Source organism: Macaca nemestrina, chromosome 7 (assembly GCF_043159975.1).
Source record: "Macaca nemestrina isolate mMacNem1 chromosome 7, mMacNem.hap1, whole genome shotgun sequence".
NCBI lineage: Eukaryota > Metazoa > Chordata > Mammalia > Primates > Cercopithecidae > Macaca > Macaca nemestrina.
The window spans coordinates 1,819,731-1,839,993 of record NC_092131.1 but is presented as its reverse complement, the minus strand read 5'-3'; the positions used below and the strand labels follow the sequence as shown (position 1 = coordinate 1,839,993).

The window sequence follows — 20,263 nt, the reverse complement described above, 5'->3', positions numbered from 1 at the left end:
TTTTGTGTGAGCACCTGGCAGGCCAGAGGGTAGGAATGTCCTGCTGAGGGGACAGCTGGCCCCCAGGGCCCTGCATGCACCAAGCAGCGGAGGTCTGGGGTAGACCTGCTATGCACAGGGTCTGGAAGGGGGACGTGTCTGGTATAGCAGGGTCAGAGGGCAACTGCTAGGCCAGAGAGCCATGGGGTTGAGGGCGGTGAGGTCAGGGGGCACCAGTGGCCTGGGTGGTGGCTAAGCATGGCCCTTGGCTCCTGTGTGGGGTCTGGGTGGCCCTGGATACCCCACAGAGGTTGACCCTAGGGCCCCTGCCCGATCATGTTCCTGTAGTCGGGGATGATGGTCTGCTTCAGGTCCACCACCGAGGAGAAGATCCACTTCACCTGTAGGCAAGGCACAGCACAGGAGTGAGTGAGGCCACAGCCCTGCCCCCAGTCCCACCCACCCCTCAGGCCACTGAGGCTATAGCACTGTCCCCGAGGCCCTCCCACCCCTCAGGCCACTGAGGCCATAGTCCTGCCCCCAAGTCCTACTCGCCCCTCAGGCCACTGAGGCCACAGCCCTGCCCCTGAGGCCCATCTGCCTTTCAGGTCACCCAGGTGGCAGGGCCTCTACACTGCCTGCCCCCAGGCCTGGACATGGAGAGCAGGGCCAGGGTAGTGACAGCATGTGGGACAACACAGAAGACAGTGTCAGGGACAGGTGGGTACAGCATGGGGGACAGTGTCAGGGACATGTGGGTACAGCATGGGGGACAGTGTCAGAGAGAGGTGGGGAGAGTGGGGGACAGTGTCACGGAAAGGTGGGGAGAGTGGGGGACAGTGTCAGAGAGAGGTGGGGAGAGTGGGGGACAGTGTCAGAGAGAGGTGGGGAGAGTGGGGGACAGTGTCACGGAAAGGTGGGGAGAGTGGGGGACAGTGTCAGAGAGAGGTGGGGAGAGTGGGGGACAGTGTCACGGAAAGGTGGGGAGAGTGGGGGACAGTGTCAGGGAAAGGTGGGGAGAGTGGTGGACACTGTTAGGGAGAGGTGGGGACAGTGTTAGGGAGAGGTGGGGAGAGTGTGGGGGACAGTGTCGGGGACAGTGTCAGGGAGAGGTGGGGAGAGTGGGGGACAGTGTCAGGGAGAGGTGGGGAGAGTGTTGGACACTGTTAGGGAGAGGTGGGGACAGTGTTAGGGAGAGGTGGGGAGAGTGTGGGGTACAGTATGGGGGACAGTGTCGGGAACAGTGTCAGGGAAAGGTGGGGAGAGTGGCGGACAGTGTTAAGGAGAGGTGGGGAGAGTGTGGGGGACAGTGTCAGGACAGGAGGGGACAGGTAGGGACAGTGTGAGGGACAGTGTGAGGGACAGGTAGGGACAGTGTGGGGGCAGTGTCAGGGAGAGGTGGGGAGAGCGTTGGAGACAGCAACAGGGACAGGTGGGGAAGTGTCGGTGACTGTTGGGGACAGGTGACAGCGTGGGGGACAGTGTCAGGGACAGTGTCGGGGACAGGAGGGGACAGCATGGGGGACAGTGTTGGGGACTGGTGGGTACAGCCTGGGGAACAACATCGGGGACAGGTGGGGACAGCATAGGGGAAAGTGCCAGGAATGGGAGACAGCATGTGGAACAGCATCAGGGACACGCAGAGACCGTGTGGGGGACAGTGTTAGGGAGAGGTGGGGAGATCTTGGGGTACAGCATCAGGGACAGGTGGGGAAAGCATGTGAGACAGTGTTGGGGACAAGTGGGAACAGCATCGGGGACAGGTGGGGACAGTGTGGGGCACAGTCTCTGGAATAGGGGATAGCATGTGGGACAGTGTTGGGGACAGCATCAGGGACAGGTGGAGACCATGTGGGGGACAGCGTGGGAGAGCGTCAGGGATAGTGGGGGGACAGTGTCAGGAATAGGGGACAGCAGGTGGGACAGCAAGGGGACAGGTGGAGACAGCATGGGGGACATTGTCGAGAACAGGTAGGGGCAGCGTGGGGGACAGTGTCAGGGACAGTTTGTAAGAGAGTGGGGGACAGCATCAGGGACAGGTGGGGACAGCATGGGGGACAGTGTCAGGAATGGGGAACAGCATGGGGGATAGTCTCAGGGACATGTGGGGACAGCCTGGGGGACACTGTTGGACAGGTGGGGACTACGTGGGGGACAGTGCCAGGGACAGTTTGTGAGAGAGTGGGGGACAGCGTCAGGGACAGGTGGAGACAGCCTGGGGGAGAGTGTCAGGGACAGTTTGTGACAGCATGGGGGACAGTGTCAGGGACAGCTGGGGACAACGTGCGGCCGACCTTGAAGAAGGTGACGGTGGCACTGTAGCACACGCTTAGCAGGAAGAGTGTGATGAAGATGGTGATGGTCGTCCACAGCCCGTCCAGCTCCCCGTCCTGCGCCTCCGCACAGCTCTCCTCCAGTTGCAGCTCTGGACAGGAAGGGGGTGGTCAGTGCCGTGTCCCGCTGGGCTTGGGCCTCTGGGGGCGATTCCCTCTGTGGCGGGGCCCAGGATGTAGGGCCCGGCCGGGATGGGCCAACAGTGTCCTGAGGTCAGCTCCCCGCAGCTGCCCGCCCTGTGCACCAGCTTTGGCCCCGGGGCTCCACCGGACACTCGGCCCTAGATAGTGACCCGGCCCTCAGCAGGACCCACTCCCCGTCTCCCGTGTCCCTCCCTGAGGCCCAGAGGGCAGGAGGATGGTGAAGCCCACCCCTCAGGTGACCCCAGCTGCAGGGAAGGGCGGTACTGGGAAGTGGGCCAGAGCCAGGGACGCGATGTGGCGTGGGTTCCCCTGTGTGTGGGGGCCTGTGTGTGTGCGGCGGCTGCAGGGGCTCTGCTGTGAGAGGAGGGCTGGGTTTGTGTGAGCTGGTCAGCGTGTGGACAAGCTGCTGAGTGGCTCGTGGGCCTTGAGGTGCTGCGTGGGGCTCGTGGGGGCCTGTGTCCGCGGAGTGTTCACGTGTGTGGGGACCTTGCTGTGGTCTGGGTGCTGTGCAGGTCGCCCGTGTGAGGCTCTGTGCGAGGCGTGTGCGTGTGTGTGTGTGTGGTGGCTGTGTGGCCGGCCAACCTCAGTGTGGGGTTTAATGGGTCTGGGCTGAGTGTGTGTGTGGGCATCTGGACCAGTCCCTCCACAGGGCCCGAGAGTGCATGTCCCCAGGAGTCGGTTATGTCCCCATGCGGGTGTGAGGCTGGACAGGGCTGCCAGGGGTTAGTGCTGTGGGGGCAGATGGGTGAGGGAGGGCCTGTCCCTACGCACATGGACTAGGCATGCCCCCGAGTGGGCAGGGGGTCTGAGGACAGAGAGCTCACAGATCAGGACAGTCTCCTACAGAGGCGGGGGCTGTGTGCCTGTCCCCAGGGGGCTCCTAGGCTTCTGGTGGCCCAGCCCAGGGCAGCTGCTGCTGGAGGGAGGGCCTCGCTGGCAAAGCCCCCAGCCCCACCAAGGGCGGCTCCTGGCTGAGCCCCACCCTAGGTGGCCCAGGCACACGTGCACAGCCTGGGCCAGCGTGGGGTCAGTGGGACCCGCTGTGCCTCCCTCGTGCCCCTCAGGCCTCAGACTCGGCCTGACCCACGGAAAGAACCATCAGAGTCTCGCAGGGGCCCAGGGCAGCGCTGGGTGCTTTATTTCCATGCCGGGCGCCTGGGAAGTATGTACACGGGGTGCGGGCCAAGCATCCTCGTGCCACCCCGAGAGCCCGGGGGGCGGGGGCTTGCCGGGTGTCGCACTCATTTACCCGGAGACACGGAGAGGCTCTTCTGGGTGTAGTGGTTGTGCAGAGCCTCATGCATCACGGAGCATGAGAAGACGTTCCCCTGCTGCCACCTGCTCTTGTCCACGGTGAGCTTGCTGTAGAGGAAGTAGGAGCCGTCGGAGTCCAGCACGGGCGGCGTGGTCTTGTAGGTGTTCTCCGGCTGCCCGTTGCTCGCCCACTCCACGACGATGTCGCTGGGGTAGAAGCCTTTGATCAGGCAGGTCAGGCTGACCTGGTTCTTGGTCAGCTCCTCCCGGGGCGGGGGCAGGGTGTACACCTGAGGCTCTCGGGGCTGCCCTGTAGGGACAGAGGTTGGCACAGCGGTCACTCCCAGGGCAGAAGGTGGGCTGAGCCGGCCTCTGTCCACGTGGCCCTCGTGCCCCGCGGGTCCCACCTTTGGTTTTGGAGACAGTTTTCTGCCTTGGGGCCGGGAGGCCTTTGTTGGAGACCTTGCACGTGTACTCCTTGCCGTTCAGCCAGTCCTGGTGCGTGACGGTGAGGACGCTGACCACGCGGTACGTGCTGTTGAACTGCTCCTCCCGTGGCTTCGTCTGGGCATTGTGCACCTCCACGCCATCCACGTACCAGTTGAACTTGACATCGGGTTCTTCCTGGCTCACGTCCACCACCACGCACGTGACCTCAGGGGTCCGGGAGATCATGAGGGTGTCCTTGGGTTTTGGGGGGAAGAGGAAGACTGACGGTCCCCCCAGGAGTTCAGCTGAGGAAGAGATGGAGGTGGACGCGTCAGCACCCGGGCGGGGCCTGTCCCTGGACACAGGCCACTCTAGGGCGCTTGTCCCACCTTGAGCTGGAGGGTGAGGCCTGGGCTGGCTTACCTGGGCACGGTGGGCACGGGGAACGACCTGCAGAGAGAAGATTGGGAGTTACTGGGATGTGGGAGGCGAGAAGGTGTCTGAGCTGAGGGAGTGGAGTTTGGCCTTTGGGGTGGGCTTAGGTCAGGGCAGGGTCCTCCCAGATATGGCTCTTGGCAGGTCTGAGCCCAGCACCTGCCCTGTGTGTGCAGGGCCTGGGGTAGGGGCATCCAGCCTGTGCCTGCTCGGAGCCTGGTGGAAAAAGCCAGAAGACCGTCTCCCTGAGCATGAGTGGGGTGGGCAGAGGCCTCTGGGTGAGGAGACAGACGGGGGCCTGCCCTGCTGCCCTGGGCTGGGGCTGCACAGCCAGGGTTTGTCCAGGCAGGAGGGCTGAGCATGGCTTCCAGCAGACACCCCCCCTCCCTCGCTGGCCTCTCACCAACTCTCTTGTCCACCTTGGTGTTGCTGGGCTCATGAACGACGTTGCAGACGTAGGTCTGGGTGCCCAAGCTGCTGGAGGGCACGGTCACCACGCTGCTGAGGGAGTAGAGCCCTGAGGACTGTAGGACAGCCGGGAAGGTGTGCACGCCGCTGGTCAGGGCGCCTGAGTTCCACGACACGGTCACGGGTTCGGGGAAGTAGTCCTTGACCAGGCAGCCCAGGGCCGCTGTGCTCTGGGAGGTGCTCCTGGAGCAGGACGCCAGGGGGAAGACCGATGGGCCCTTGGTGGAGGCTGCAAGAGACGTGGCGCCATGTGACTGCGGTGTGGGACAGAGCTGGGCCCAGGGCGCAGAGGCCCCTCCGTTCTTGTCTCTCAGCGAGGGTCCAGTGTCTGGGCTCACGGGCATTGGGTGTGCACCTGGCTGGTGCCACCTGCCTCACCTTGGCCCCCTCCCTGCCCCAAAGGCAAGGTCAGGCCCAGCCTGCCCCAGAAGGCTTGCAGGAGTGGCGGCCCTGCGGTGCCCTTCTGCAGGCACCCCTGCAGCCTAGGAGGCGGGGCTGGGCAGCCGGGTTAGTGCTCTGTGTCTGCAGGGAGTCAGCACAGCCCAGGGCCTCTAGCTTGGCCTCGGCTCTGGCCATCGGTGCCACCTCAGGAACGGCTCATGCCCGTCGGCCCCACTCCAGCCTTTTATGGGTGCCTGGCTTGACCAGTGGCCACTGTTCTCAGATGGCTTCTCGTGGGTCCCCCGAGGCCCCCTGAAGCCCCTGACCCTGCCGCCCCAGCGTGGCCCTCCCCTAGTGAGTGGGTCTGACTTCCCCAGGGCCCTGGTCATAGCCTGCCCTCTGCCCTCCAGGGCCCTGTTTTTCTGTGCAGCAGAGGGGCCAGACATTGCATAGGGTCGGCACCCTCAGCCCCAGGGCCCTGGAACCTCCTGCCTTGGAATAGCCCCCGGGAGCCCCCTCCTCAGCGTCTCCCCCGTTTCCCCTTAGCCCCAGTGTGCACCAGCCCAGGTCAGGGCCCTGAGTGCATCGATGCCCCCTGCCTCCCCAGTGTCCTCCATTACTTCCGGAGGCTGAGTCACCACACCCTCACCCTCCCAGCCCTGGCCTGGCCTTCTCGGCCACCAGCCCACCTCCTCCCTCTCTCCAGAGCTTCCCCCGGCAAGGTCCCTGCTGGGCTCAGCCCAGGCCCCCCCGCACAGGTAGTAGCCTTGCACCTGCCCTTGGCCCTCCTCACCTTGCATGGCGCCAGGACCCCCAGGCCACAGGGAAGCCCCATTTCTCTCTGCCGCTGGCCCAGTGGCCCTGGTTTCCCACGGCAGGTCGGGTGTGCCCTGACCTCTGAGGAAGCTAAGTGCCCTGCCCCCAGCCAGGCCATCCCCTCTGCTCAGCCGCAGGGCCCTGCTCACTACCTGTTCCCCTCACCTGTATCACGGGCTCTGGCCAACTCTGCCCAGGCCCTGAAGGGGTCCCTCTGGCTCCCCTGTGCTGGTACACTGCCCTGCACCACCTCCACTCAGCTTCATTGTGCTGGTGGCCCTGGCTCCTGGCAGCCCATCTTGTTCCTTCCGGAGCACCAACCTCAGGTCCACTGGGGCCAGCCCTGGTCTCATCACATGTTCCCCCTGCATTCAGACCTGCCCTTGCCTGTGAACTGAGCCCTGAGCCCTGGAATGCCTTCCCTTCTCCATCCCAGCTCACCCTTGCCAACTGCTCAGTGGGATGGGCTCACACCTGCTTCCCTGCACCAGGAGGCTGCACTGTGCTTTCACCAGCCCTCAGCTGTCAGCTGCCAGCAACTGCCTAGATCCTGCCAACGTGTAGAAGCTGAGTGCTGCCTCCCACCGGCCTGCTCACCTTTGGCTGCTGTGCCCTGAGCTCTAGTGCCTGTTCCCTGCTTGTCCTGCCTCCCACCAGCCCTGCTCACCTGCAGCGGGTCTGCCCTGGTCCCCAGAGCTCCAGGAGCTGCCGCCTCCTCCTCCTGCCCCTGACCTGCCCCTGTTCACCTGCGGCTGCTCTGCCCTGGTCCTCTGAGCTCCAGTGCCTGTCCCCTGCTTGTCCTGCCTCTCATCGGCCCTGTTCACCTGCATCTGCTCTGCCTTGGTCCTCTGAGCTCCAGTGCCTGTCCCTTGCTTCTCCTGCTTCCCACCAGCCGCTGCTCACATGTGGGTGATCTGCGTTGGTTCTCTGAGCTCCAGGGGCTGCCCGCTGCTCGTCCTGCCTCCCACCAGCCCCTGCTCACCTGCGGCTGCTCTGCCCTGGTCCCCTGAGCTCCATGAGCTGCCCCCTGCTGCCCACCTCCCCCTGAGCCCTGCTCATCTGTGACTGCTCTGCCCTGGTCCTCTGAGCTCCACGGGCTGGCCCTTGCGCGTCCTGCCTCCCACCAGCCCCTGCTCACCTTCAGATGCCCTCCCCTCATTCCCTGAGCTCTAGAAGCCGTCCCCTGCTCCCCCTGTCTCCTACCTGCCTTGCTCACCTGAGGCTGTTCTGCCCTGATTCCCTGAGCTCCAGAGGCTACCCCCTGCGCGTCCTGCCTCCCAGGAGCCCCTGCTCACTTGCGGCTGCTCTGCCTTGCTTCCCAGAGCTCTGGGAGCTGCCTCTGCTTGCTCATCTCCCACTGAGCCCTTCTCACCTGCGAGGCTGTGCCCTGACTCTATGAGCTCCAGGGGGCTTCCCCCTGCTCATCCTGCCCCTCACCGGCCCCTGCTCACCTGTGGCTGCTCTGTCCTCGTCCCCTGAGCTCCAGGAGCTGCCCCCTGCTCCTCCTGTCTCCCCCCTGCCTTGCTCACCTGAGGCTGTTCTGCCCTGGTTCCTTGAGCTCCAGGGGCTACACCCTGCGCGTCCTGCCTCCCCCGTGCCCCTGCTCACCTGGGGCTGCTCTGCCCTGGTTCCCAGAGCTCCTGGAGCTGCCCCTGCTTGCTCACCGCCCACTGAGCCCTTCTCACTTGCGACGGCTCTGCCCTGGCTCTAAGAGCTCCAGGAGCTGCTCCCTGCTCATCTTGCCCCTCACCAGCCCCTGCTCACCTTCGGCTGCTTGGTCCCGGTCCCCTGAGCTCCAGGAGCTGCCCCCTGCTCATCCTGTCCCCCCACCGGCCCCTGTTCACCTTCAGATGCTCTGTCCTGGTACCCTGAGCTCCAGGAGCTGCCCCTTGCTCCTCCTGCCCCCACCTGCCCTGTGCACCTGCGGCTGCTCCGTCCTGGTCCCCTGAGCTCCAAAGTCTGCCCCCTGCTCATTCTACCCTCCCTCAACCTGGGGCAGCAACATCACTCAGACCACTGTTGCCCCCTGCCTGTCCTGGCACCCTCTGTCCAGGTTTGGGCTCTTTTTTCTGGCCTCATTTTTGTTTTTGTGGCACTTGGCTTGTTCCCTATGCTGTGGAGCACCCTGTGTCCAGTCAGGTCTCCCCAGCAGAGCCCCTTGCTCTTGCCCATGTCCCCCTCCTGGATGAGCTCCTGGATCCTCCCGTCCCGGCATTGCTCCTGCTCTGGAAGCCTCTCCTGAACCTCAGCTCCTCAGTGGCCTCTGCTCTGCTGGGTCAGCTCCCGGAACCCACAGAGCCTCAGCCCCTTTCCTCGCCCCAGGCTTGCTGTGCTCTGGGCCTTTCTGGGCCTCCCTGGGCTCTTCCCTCCTCCCACCCATGCACTCAGCACAGCTCTCCGCTCCTCTCCGCTGCTGACCACAGCCCTGCTCCCCACCAGCAGGTGCCCCAGCCCCGTCAGCTGGCTCTGAGCCCAGCCCCTGTCCATCCCCTGTCCCTGCCTCTGCCTCTGGGATCCTTCACTTCCATCCTCCCGTCCTGCTGCCACATCACCCTCCCTGCTCTGCTCCCGGCTCACCTGCTGTCCTTGGTCCTGGCTGAGAAGAGGGCCCCACAGCCAGCACTGCTGACCCTGCCCTGGGCTCCGGTGATGCTGCCGGCCTGGACAACCCCTCCCTGGGGCCTCTCCTCCTCCCTCGCTCTGCTGCCTCCTCAGCTCAAGTCGGTCCTGGCCATCCTAGCATCGCCCCACGGCCGGCTCTGCCGCATCCCGTCATGTTCCTCGTGATCCCAGCCCGGTGGTCCTGGAGGCCTCAGTCAGCCTCTAGTGCGTCCTTCCCTGTTGGCTGAGAAATCTCTGCCCACGGGCCCCATCGTCTGGCACTGGGTGGGCATCGGTGCCTGAAGCCTGCCCACCTCCCCCATGCTGGCTCCGCTTGGGCCTCCATGTGGGGCCGGCCTCGCCCCAGCGTCTCCCCAGCCTCTTGCAGCCTGTTCGGCAGCTCAGGTCCAGGAGATCCATGGCTGCCCCCAGGCTCTGTCCTTCTCCTCCCAAGCCTGTGCTCCTGCCCTGTGCTGACCCCACTCATCGAGGTGGGGGTCCCAGTCCTTCCTGCTCTGTCGCGGTTCATGTGGGTGTCCCCGCCCCCGCTGTCAGCCGCTATTTGTCTTCCTAGGAAATCACAGCTCAGGTCCCAGGTCCCCAGAGGTGGGAACTCCACCCCTGCACCCTGCAAAGACTAAGAACAGGATTGAAACCGGGGGCACCGCTTACTTCCTGAAGTTCCCTTTTCTTCTGGTGGTTTGTGTGTCAGAGGGCGAGGGGGAGTCCAGACACAGCCGAGGCTGCCTCCTGGGTGTGTGGGGATGGGGGTGGTGGGTGCCCCCATACTCACGGGAGAAGGTGGGGAGACTGGACCTTGTGCGCTGCTCTTTTCTCTGTCCCTGATTCCCTGGGGCTGGACTGAGACTGGCAAGGATCATGCCCATTCCGCCTATGGTCTCAGCCTCTTAATACCTGGGCCTCCCACCTGAGCCTTCTGGCCCCCACTGGGCCCTGGTGGCTTCTTTTGCCTGAGCATCCCTCCAGGTGGCCCTCACTCATGGTGCGGGGAGGGGAGTGTCAGCCCATCCCGCTGAGCAGCTGGCAAGGGCGAGCTGGGACGGAGAAGGGAAGGTGCTCCAGGGCACAGGGCTGAGCTCACAGGCAGGGATGGGTTGGGCTGCAGGGGGAACGTGTGCTTGAGACCAGGAGGGTCCCAGGGCTGGTTCGAGTGTACCCTGGGCAGGAAGGCCCCTGAGGCTGGCGCTCCAGAAGGAACAAGATGGACTGCCAGGAACCAGGGCCACCAGCTCTGCTCCTAGGGACCGAAGGGACATGGGACAGCTGGATGAACACACTGAAGCTGAGTGGAGGTGGTGCAGGGCAGTGTACCAGCAGAGGGGAGTCAGAGGGGCCCATTCATGGCCTGGGCAGAGTCAGCCAGAGCCTTTGGTGCAGGTGAGGGGAAGGGGTAGTGAACAGGGCCCTGGGACTGAGCAGAGGGGATGGCCTGGCTAGGGGCAGGGCACTCAGCTTCCTGAGAGGCCAGGGCACACCCAAGTTGCAGTGGGACTCCAGGGCCACTGGGCCAGCAGTAGAGAGAGAAATGGGGTCTCCCTGGTGCTGGGGGTGCTGGTATCATGCAAAGTGGGGAGGGCCAAGGGCAGGTGCAAGGGTCCCATCTGTGCTGGGGGAGCCTGGACTGAGTTCAGCAGGGACCTTGCCAGGCGGAATCTCTGGAGAGAGGGAGGAGCTGGGCAAGGACTGATGTGGAGGTGGGAGGTAGGAGGGGACAGGATGAAGGCAGAGGGACTGGGCAGACCAAAAGCCTGAGGAGGTGTCGCACAGGAAGTATCCAGAATGAAACAGGAAGCATCCAGCATGGAAGAGGAAGTATCCAGAATGAAACAGGAAGCATCCAGCATGGAAGAGGAAGTATCCAGAATGAAACAGGAAGCATCCAGCATGGAAGAGGAAGTATCCAGCATGGAAGAGGAAGTATCCAGCATGGAAGAGGAAGTATCCAGCATGGAATAGGCAGAATGCAGAATGGACATTTCGAGGGGAAATCATGTCCCTCCTCCTAAATGTGCTCTCCACAAGGATACGTCCCTCCCTTGTGTCCCTGCTGGATCCCTGAGCTGGCACCAGCCGTGCCCTCAGAGAGAATGTCTAGGAGGCAGGTGGAGGTGCATGTGTAGGTCCCTGGGGAAATCCATCCTCCGGCCGTGGGCTCCCAGTTGGCTCCCAGCCTCCAGCTGTGGCTTCACCCCATGGAACTCATTATGGGCTCAACCTCCCAGACTGGGGGAGGATGGAGTGAGGGGCCCCACACTGCCCATGGCACACCCAGAGGGCCGGGGAGACTGTGCTGGGCTAGGGCAGGGAGTTCTTGTGCAGCCTCTGGGGCTGGCGGCTCAGGACAACACCCGTATCTGTTAGTTGCGGCCCTGGCAACACAGCACCCCAGACTGCGTGGCTGAAACAACAGAAGTTTATTCCATCCTGCTTCTGGAGGCCGGGCATCTGGGATGGAGGCTGACTCCTCTGTGTCACGGGAGACTCTGTCCCAGGCTCTCTCCTGGCTGCTGTGCGTTCCCGGCCATCTCTGCTGCTCTTGGCTTGTGGAAGCAGCGCCATCTTCACAGGGCGTTCTCCCCACGTGCTGTCTGTGCCCAGATTCCCCCTTTTGATGGGGACAGCAGTCATATCAGATCAGAGGCTCGCCCTACTCCAGGGTGACCTCATCTGAACTTGATTGCACCTGCAAAGACTCTGTTTCCAAACAAGGTCACATTCCGAGGTCCTGGTGGTTAGGACTTCAACACATGAATTTATAGGGGAACACATTTTAACCCGTGAGAGTTTGCCCTCAGTTCCCCCATGATCACACCCTTCTCACATGCAAAATCCCTGCATCCCATAGCAACACCTCCCAGATGGCTAACCCCTTCCAGCACCAACTCTTCGTCCACAATCTCGGCTAAACACCACCTGCATCAAGTGTGGTAGAAACCCAGGGTGAGATTAGGAGAGAAACCATGCAGGGGTGGCGTGCTTCCTGCCCCCTCCAGCCCTGGTGTGTCTGTGTGCACTGTGTGGGTGTGGCTGGGGCTCCACTTGCCCCCCCCGGCCCCATCTATCTGCTCATTTCCCCCAGGCTATGGGCATTTGGGGCAGGGGCCTCAGTGCCTGGTCAGCTCTCTCCTGGTTCTATCCAATGCCCCAGGCTGTGCTGGGCTGCAGGTTCTGGGCAGGGTGGGCCCCCAGGAAGGGGAACAGGTCACCTGCAGCTCCCATAAGCCGAGGTCTAGTCCCAGCTGGGGCTCCATCTCTGGCCTCTGCCAACCTTGAGATCCCCCAGTCCTCTGTGTCTCCCTCCTGGGGCCCACCAGGCCTGCTCAGCTCCGAGTCCCATGTCCGTACTCACCCTGCTCTGCTTTTCCTTGAGGTGGTGGCCCTGCCCCAGCCTCCAGAAATTGCTCTTGCCTCCACCTCTTCCTGTGTGAGGGACCTGGCTGTTCCTCTCCTGCCTGGCGTGTTCCCACGTAGACGCAACGGGCACAGTGCCCCAGCCCCTCCTGCCCTCTTCTGGCCTTCATGCCCAGCCATGCTGGCAGTCTCCCCCAGTGGCCTGGGCCTTCACCAGGGCCTGGCTCTGTGTCTAGCTGCCTCTCCCGTGGCCCACAGTGCTGCCCCTTTCCCTCAGTGACAGGGACTAGACTGCATGAGAACGGGCTGTGTCTCAGCTGTACACACCTGTGTGTGTATATGTGTGCTGGGGTGTGTGCAGGTATGCTTGTTCGGGCAGGGGGAGAGTCTGCCCTCCTGCCCCAGGCCTGGAATGGCCCTACCAGGGTGGGTGGGGGCAGCGTGTGTGAGGACAGTGCAGCTTTGACGTCCGTGTGTGGCTGGTGGGGGCAGGAGGACGTGATGCGGCACCAGTCTCGGGCTCCACATCTTCATCGAGCTGCTCCCGGATGGCTGCACTCCTGAGGGTGCCGAGCGGCCCAGGGCTGACAAAGCTGGGGGTCAGGAGGCTGTTGGGATGCTGGAGGCAAGCGCTGGTAGGGCTGGGGGCTGGCTGGCCAGGCAGTGTGGCCAGGGGGGGCCTCAAGCCGGGGCAGTGAACCACCCCCCAACTTTTTAAAGTTTTAAATGTCGTATTTATTCAAGTGTAGTTTACATTCAGTATAATGCATCCTGTTACATGTGAGTTTCAACAAATGCAGAGTCTTGCAACCACCACCGTCATCCAGACGAACAGTTGTAACAAGAAGAGTCCCTCCCCTTTGCAATCAACGCCTCCCTGATTGCCAGGAATCCATTGATCTGCTTTCTGTCAGAAGACGCTGACTGCATCATCCAAATGATCTATTATGGAAAATGTTATAAGCATCCAAAACACACAAAACCAAGTTTTAAAACGTGATATAGTTTAAAAGTTTTCTTTAGTACACAAACAAAATGAAGGTGCCTTCCCATTTTACTACAGACGTGCAGATATTTTTCTTGGTGCACAGAGATAAGGCAGAATTAGAAGAAACATGTTCTAAAACTGACCTCTGGAAGAACTAGTCTTAGTCATTTCTTTGCAGAGTATGTGAATCAAGATTAGGGTTTGGTCTTTGGTGTCCGCACCGTGTCAAGGATCAGATAGAAAATACAAATGGAGGGGCCCCTTTCTGAGGCCAGGCCCCACTCTCAGGGCATGTGTGGTGACCGGAGGCCAACACCAGCTGAGGCTAACGGGCTGCTCTGAGGAGGGCGAGTTTGCAGCTGCCTCTTGGACCCTTTGTTCAGGACCAGGACATGTGTGGCTGGACAGCAGCCTTCAGACCCCCCGCAGGCTGGTGCCCGGTGCCCACAGCCCTCTGTGGGGTTGTCAGGCCCCTGCATCCATGGTCGGGTGCTGGGCTCCAGAGTTCCCTGGGACCAGCTGACCTCTTGTCCTTGGTTTTGGCCCGAATGCAAGTCCCTTGTCTCCTCCGAGTAACTTCCTTTCCCCAGGGCTGTCCAGGCCCCACTGCCGCCTGCTCCTTCCCAGGCCTCCTGCAAGTCCCGGTGCTGACACTTCTTTGTTCACCTAGTTTAAACTGTGGCCGCCGCCTCCAACTCTGTGTCTGCCTCCCAGCGAGGGAGCCATGGTTAATGATCTCATGAGTGTCTGCCCTTCTGAAGGGTACAGTGTGGAGTCTCGTCAGTCTCACTTAAATGCCTAAGCACCTCTTCAGAAACCAGGGAGTCATCCGGGTTTCTCCATCTTTTCTCTAACCATGTTTTCTAAAGGTTTTCGTGGCAATTTCCTGGAAATTCGCAAGACAGGATTTTTTGGTTACCAACTTCCGATTAGCTTTAAACTTGCCACGATCTCCCAGGTCATCCCGTCTATTGATGATGCTTATTACATTCTTCCTGATTTCCATGTGGTCAAATTCAATAGTTATTTACCCGAGGCTTGTATTTTGGAGGCTAGAGAACTCTGTTACCAGCTACATCCGTGCTGTGGCTGCTGTAACAAAATATCACAAATGTGGCTTCAAACAAGAAAAATTAATGTCTTCAGAGTTCTGGAAGTCAGGAGTCTGAGATCAAGTGTTGGAGACCAAGGTGTTGGTGGCTGTCTCTCTCTGAGTGCTCCAGGAGAGGACCCTCCGCCTCTTTCAGCTTCCTGTGGTGAAATGGGTTGGACATGTGTCCCTCCAAATTTCATGTGGAGATGTGATGCCCAGTGTTGGAGGTGGGGCCTGGTGGGAGGTGATTAGATCACAGGGCTGGACCCCTCATGAATGGTTTAGCACCATCCCCCAGGTGATGAATGAGTTCTCCCTCAGTTAGTCCATGTGACAACTGGTTGTTTAAAAGTCTGGGACATGCCACTTCTCTTCTCTTGCTCCCTCTTACCATGTGACATGCCTGCTTCCCCTTCGCCTTTTGCCGTGATTGCAATCTCCCTGAGGCCTCGCCAGAAGCAGATGCCTGGGCCATGTTTCTGGAATGGCCTGCAGAACTGTGAGCTAATTAAACCTCCCTTCCTTCCTTCTCTTCTCTTCTCCCTTCCCTGCCCTTCCCTTCTGCCCTGTGCTTCCCTTCTGCCCTGCACTTCTGCCCTCCCCCACCCTTCCCCACCATCCCCTGCCCTTCCCTTCTGGTCTTTTCAAGACAAGTTCTCACTATGTTGCCCAGGCTGATCTCAAACTTCTGAGCTCAAACTTCTGAGCTCAACTGATGCTCCTTCTTTGGCCTCCCAAAATGCTGGGATTACAGGCATGAGCCACAGTACCTGGTGCAAACCTCTTTTCTTTATAAATTACCAGCCTCACGTATTATTATTATTTTTTCTTCTAGTAACACAAACTAACACAGAAAATTGGTATTGAGGAGTGGAACGTTGCTATAAAGATTCCTGAAAATGTGGAAGCAGCTTTGAAATTAGGTAACAGGCAGAGAGGTTAGAAGAATTTGGAGGACTCAGAAGACAGGAAGATGAGGGAAAGTTTGGAATTTCTTAGAGACTGATTAAATGGCTGTCACCAAAATGCTGATAGACATATGGACTGCGAAAGCCAGGCTGATGTAATCTCGGATGGAAATGAGGAACTTATTGGCAACTGGGGTAAAGGTCACCCTTGTTAAATCCTAAGAAACAACTTGGCTGCATCGTGTTCATGCCCTAGGGATCTGTGGAAGTTTGACCTTAAGAGTGATGACTTAGGGCATCTGGTGGAAGACATTTCTAAGCAGACATTTCTAAGATGTGACCTGGTTGCTTCTAATAGTCTATAAAATAGGGAAGCAAAGAAATGACTTAAAGTTAGAACTTATATTTAAAAGGTGTAAATAAAAAAATGAAATGCTAATCCAAGGGGATTCCAAAGAAACCTGAAAAGCCAGTTCAGGCCATGACAGGAAGGGGAGGGGTTGGAGGTACCTCACTATAACCTCCCCCTTTTAGAGTTTAGGCTCAGCTGACCAGTATTAACATTAAAACAAGGAGCTTAAGACTGACAAAGCAGACTCTTTGTAGCAATAAGATATCAAATTCCAACCTGAGTCTGGTATAGCATCACATGACAGGTGGCAGGCATGGAAGGAAATTAAAGTATTTTATCCCAGAATATATTTCTCTGACACATTTTGGAATGGCCCTGCAAAGCTGTCTCTTGTGGAGGAAATTTATATTCTCTAGAGAATCTTCTTCCCTTTCCAGGTCTCTTCCTGATTCAGGAGAGATTTATGTGAGTCTAGCACCTTTTAGGGTCTGATGAGAGACATTTGCCATCTCTTCTTTCTGAAACCTGGAGGCTTCATCTACATGAGAAGAACCTTGGCTTCCACAATCCCCTTTATCTTAAGCATTACTTTCTGCTGACTTAAACTTTTTAGGTAATTTAACTTTTTCAGCCAATTGCCAATCAGAAAATTTTCAAATCCACCTGTGATTTGCAATTCCCCACTTTAAATTGTTCTGCCATTCCAAAGCAAACCAATGTATACTTTACATGTTTTGATTGACTTGTTATGTCTCCCTAAAACATAAACGAATCTGTAACCCAACCACCTTGCACACATGTTCTCAGGACACTTTGAGGCCATGCCACAGTTCATGGCTCTCACATTTGGCTCAGAATCCATGTATTCAAGTGTTTTATAGAGTTTGGCTTTTTTCATCAACAAAGGGAAGCAGAGCATAAACAATTTGGAAAATTCACATCCTGGCCATGTGTTAGGAAAGAAAAGGTATTTTCAGGAGAGAAATATAAGCAGGTTGTGGAGCAGCCACTTACTAGAGAGATTAGCATAACTAAAAGAGAGCTAAGTGCTCATATCCAGAACAAAGGGAAAAAGGCCTTGAAGGCATTTCAGAAATCTCTGAGGCGGTCTTTCCCATCACAGGCCCAGAGGCCAAGGAGGAAAGAATGGTTTTGTGGGCCATGCCCATGGCCACTGCTTCCTGTTCAGCCTTGGGACACTGCTTTCCACATCCTGGCTGCTCTGACTCCAGCCTTGGCTCAGATGGCCCCAAGAATATCTCAGCTTGCTTCTTTGGAGAGTACAAGCCACTATAAGCCTTGGTGACTTCCACCTGGTGTTAAGCCTGTAGGGACCAAGAATGCAAGAGTGAAGGAGGTTTGGCATCTTCCCCCTAGATTTGAGAAATGTATGAGAAAGCCTAGGTGTCCAGACAGAAGCTGACTGCCAGCATGGAGCCCTCACAGAGAGCCTCTACTAGAGCGGTGCCAAAGGGAATGTGGGGTTGAACCCTCATATAATGTCCTGACCAGGGCACTGTGTAGTGGAGCTGTGGGAAGGTGGCCACAGTCCTCCAGACCCCAGAATGGTAGATCCACTGGCAACTTGCACCCTGAATCTGGAAAAGCCACAGGCACTCAACTTTATCCTGTGAGAGAAGTCACAGGGGCTACATCTTCCAAAGCCAGAGGGATAGAGGTGTCCAAGGCCTTGGGAGCCTACCTCCTGCACCACTGTGTCCTGGATATGGGCCATGATGTCAAAGGAGATTACCTTGGAGTTTTAAGATTTAATGACTGCCCTGCCAGATGTCTGACCTGTATGGGGCATATAGATCCTTTCTTTTTGCCAACTTCTCCCTTTTGGAATGGGCATGTTTACCCCAATGTCTGCACTCTCATTGTATTTTTGGAGTCAATAATTTGTCTTTGATTTCATAGGCTGATAGGTGGAAGGGAGTCATCTTCAGATGAGACATGGATCTTGGGAATTTTGGGTTGATTCTGGAATGAGGTAAGGCTTTGGGGGACTGTTGAGAAGGCATGATTGTATTTTGCAAAGTGAGAAGGACATGAGATTTGGGGTGGAAGGATATGATTTATATATTTGTCCCCTCTAAATCTCATGTTGAAATATGATTCCCAGTGTTGGAGGTGGGGCCTGGTAGGAGGTGATTAGATCGTGAGGGCAGATCCCTCATGTATGATTTTGCATCATCCCCTTGGTGATGAGGGAGTTCTCCCCCAGTGAGCTTACACACAATCTAGTTGTTTAAGTCTGGGACCCCCCTCAGCCTCTTGCTGCCATTCTTGCCATGTGACATACCTGCTCTTCTGCTATGATTGCAAGTTTTCTGAGGTCCTTACCAGAAGCAGATGCTGGTGTCAGGCTTCCTATACAGCCTGCAGAACTGTAAGCCGATTCAACCTCTTTCCCATATACGTTACCCTTATACATTACCTCCGGACTCTAGTTTCACATGTTTTGGAATGCTTCACCTTGTCCAGCAGGATGAGTCTCTTTTCATTTTTTAGTATTTTTCTCTCTCTTCTTTGGATTGGATTAAAAAGAATTGACATATTCTATTGATGCATCTTTAAGTTTTCAGTTCCTTCTCATGTCTGCAGCAATCTGTTATTAAACTTGAGTAATGTTTTTCTCTTTCTTTTCTTTTTTAATAAAATAGAGATGAGGTTTTATCATGTTGCCCAGGCTAGTCTCAAACTCCTGGGATCAAGCGATGCTTCCTTTTTGGCCTCCCAAAGTGTGAGGATTACAGGCATGAGCCACTGTGCCTGGCCAAATGATGTTTTTCATTTCAGAATCATACTTTCAGTTGTAGAATTTTCATTCGGTTCTTGTAAATATTTTCAGTTTCTTATAGAGATTCCCCATCTAATCTCTCATTACAACCATATTTTCCTTTAAGTCTTTGAACATATTTAACATAAATTCTTTAAAGTCCTTGTCTGATAACTGAGTCTGCATCTAGGTCACCTTGGAGTTGATCTCCATTGACCTGTTTTTCTTTTGACTATGGATCACCTTTTCGTATTTCTTTGCATACATGGTAATTTTGAATGTGCGCCCAATGTTGTTGATAACATGTGGTACTGACGTTGGGCTTTTCATTCTTTCTTAGCAGAGCATTGATTGTGTTTTTCAGTGTTAGGAAGCAGTTAGCTTGAGTTGACTCAAACTCCAAAGTCTGTCTGCCCAGCAGTTGGCAGTAGCTGGAATCTCAGTTCTCTCAACCTTACAGGTGTTGCTTTCTGCTGGGCCCTTTGGAGTTTTCCTTACCCCTGCACACCTAAGGGATCAGCCAGAGGTTTCCATGGAGTTTACCTGCAGATTGTGGGGTTTCCCTTCAGTGACCTTCTCCTTTATGGACATCTTCTCTTCATTTCCAGCTGCTCTGAAAATGCAGCCCTGCATTCCACTCCTCAGCAGGAGGGCTGCAGTTTCCTGCTTGAACTCTAGCTGCACCTGTTACATGCACTGGGGTGTGACTTCAGACAAACATTTCAAGGAATAATCCTTACTAGTGTTTGTCTACTTTTGGTCATGTTCCAGTGCCTGCAGTTGGTGTGTGTGTGTTGTGTGTGCTTACAGTTTTTCCAGTGTTTATAATTGCCATCTGCCAAAGGACTGGTCTGATATTAGCTGCTCCAGCATTATTGGAATCAGAACGACTTTCTCTCATGTGGTTTTTCGTTTTCATTTCCCTGTTGACTAGTGTGGTTCAACATCTTTTCATACATTTAGTGGCTATTTGGATATCTTCCGTAAAACATCTGTTCAGTTCTCTTTCCTATGCGTCTGTTGAATTGTTTGAGTTTTTTTGGTTTGTTTACAGGGATCTTCTCCATATTATGGATCTGTTTCTGTCAGTTAGTTATAAATGTTTATAGGAAACATTGAGAAAAACTGAAATGGACCAAAAGACTACTAGGTGCCTTCAATGGAAAGCAAGACATCGTCTTGTACACTCTTCCAGGTTATTTCATTCTGTGAAACTCTGCATCTTTCATTTTCTTTGAACTATTTTACAACTCTATAAGCTACGGGTCCCCAACCCCTGGGTCATGCACTGGAACCGGTTCATGGCCTGTTAGGAACTGGGCCACATAGCAGGAGGAGAGGGGTGAGTGAGCATTACTGTCTGAGCTCCACCTCCTGTCAGATCAGTGGCAGCATTAGATTCTCATAGCAGCAAACACTATTGCAAACTGCAGATTCATGCGATCTACATTGCACACTCCTTATGAGACCCTAATGCCCAATGATGTGAGGTGGAACAGCTTTGTCCCCAAGCCATCCCCCGATCCTGGTCTGTGGAAAAATCGTCTTCCATGGAACTAGTTCCTAGTGCCAAAAAGGTTGGGGACCACTGCTCGAAGCTGTAGATAATTGATAGCGATGCAAAACTCTTTGAATTGGTAGAAGTTCAAATTCTCATCTTTGGAAGGACAATGGATTCCTCCTCACCTTCCAGGGAAAAGGGCCATTTTGCATCTATTTATGAACGCCTTTTACCATTCTTTAATCAATTATATAAGTGTAGTAATTTGAATTCCTCTTTTAACTGGTTGTAGCACCTTAATTAATGAGATAAAGAGCATCTCTGAAATGTGTCATCATGTTTATGTGAGTCATGATCATAATTTTTTTTAAAATGACCTTTTAACTCATTGAGATTTCTTCTCCCCCATGGCCCCACCCAGCCTCAG

General features: G+C 56.6%; 1 gene segment (V, D, J or C); it reads right to left on the bottom strand.

Moving 5' to 3' along the window:
* Positions 1-281: 281 nt before the first annotated feature.
* Positions 282-20,263, bottom strand: part of LOC112428039 (immunoglobulin heavy constant gamma 2-like) — a 163,762-nt gene continuing 143,780 nt past the window's right edge. Inside the window, 6 exon segments of the C gene segment in view lie at positions 282-380; positions 2,274-2,404; positions 3,706-4,020; positions 4,118-4,444; positions 4,563-4,589; positions 4,978-5,271. Coding sequence covers positions 297-380; positions 2,274-2,404; positions 3,706-4,020; positions 4,118-4,444; positions 4,563-4,589; positions 4,978-5,271 — 1,178 coding nt within the window.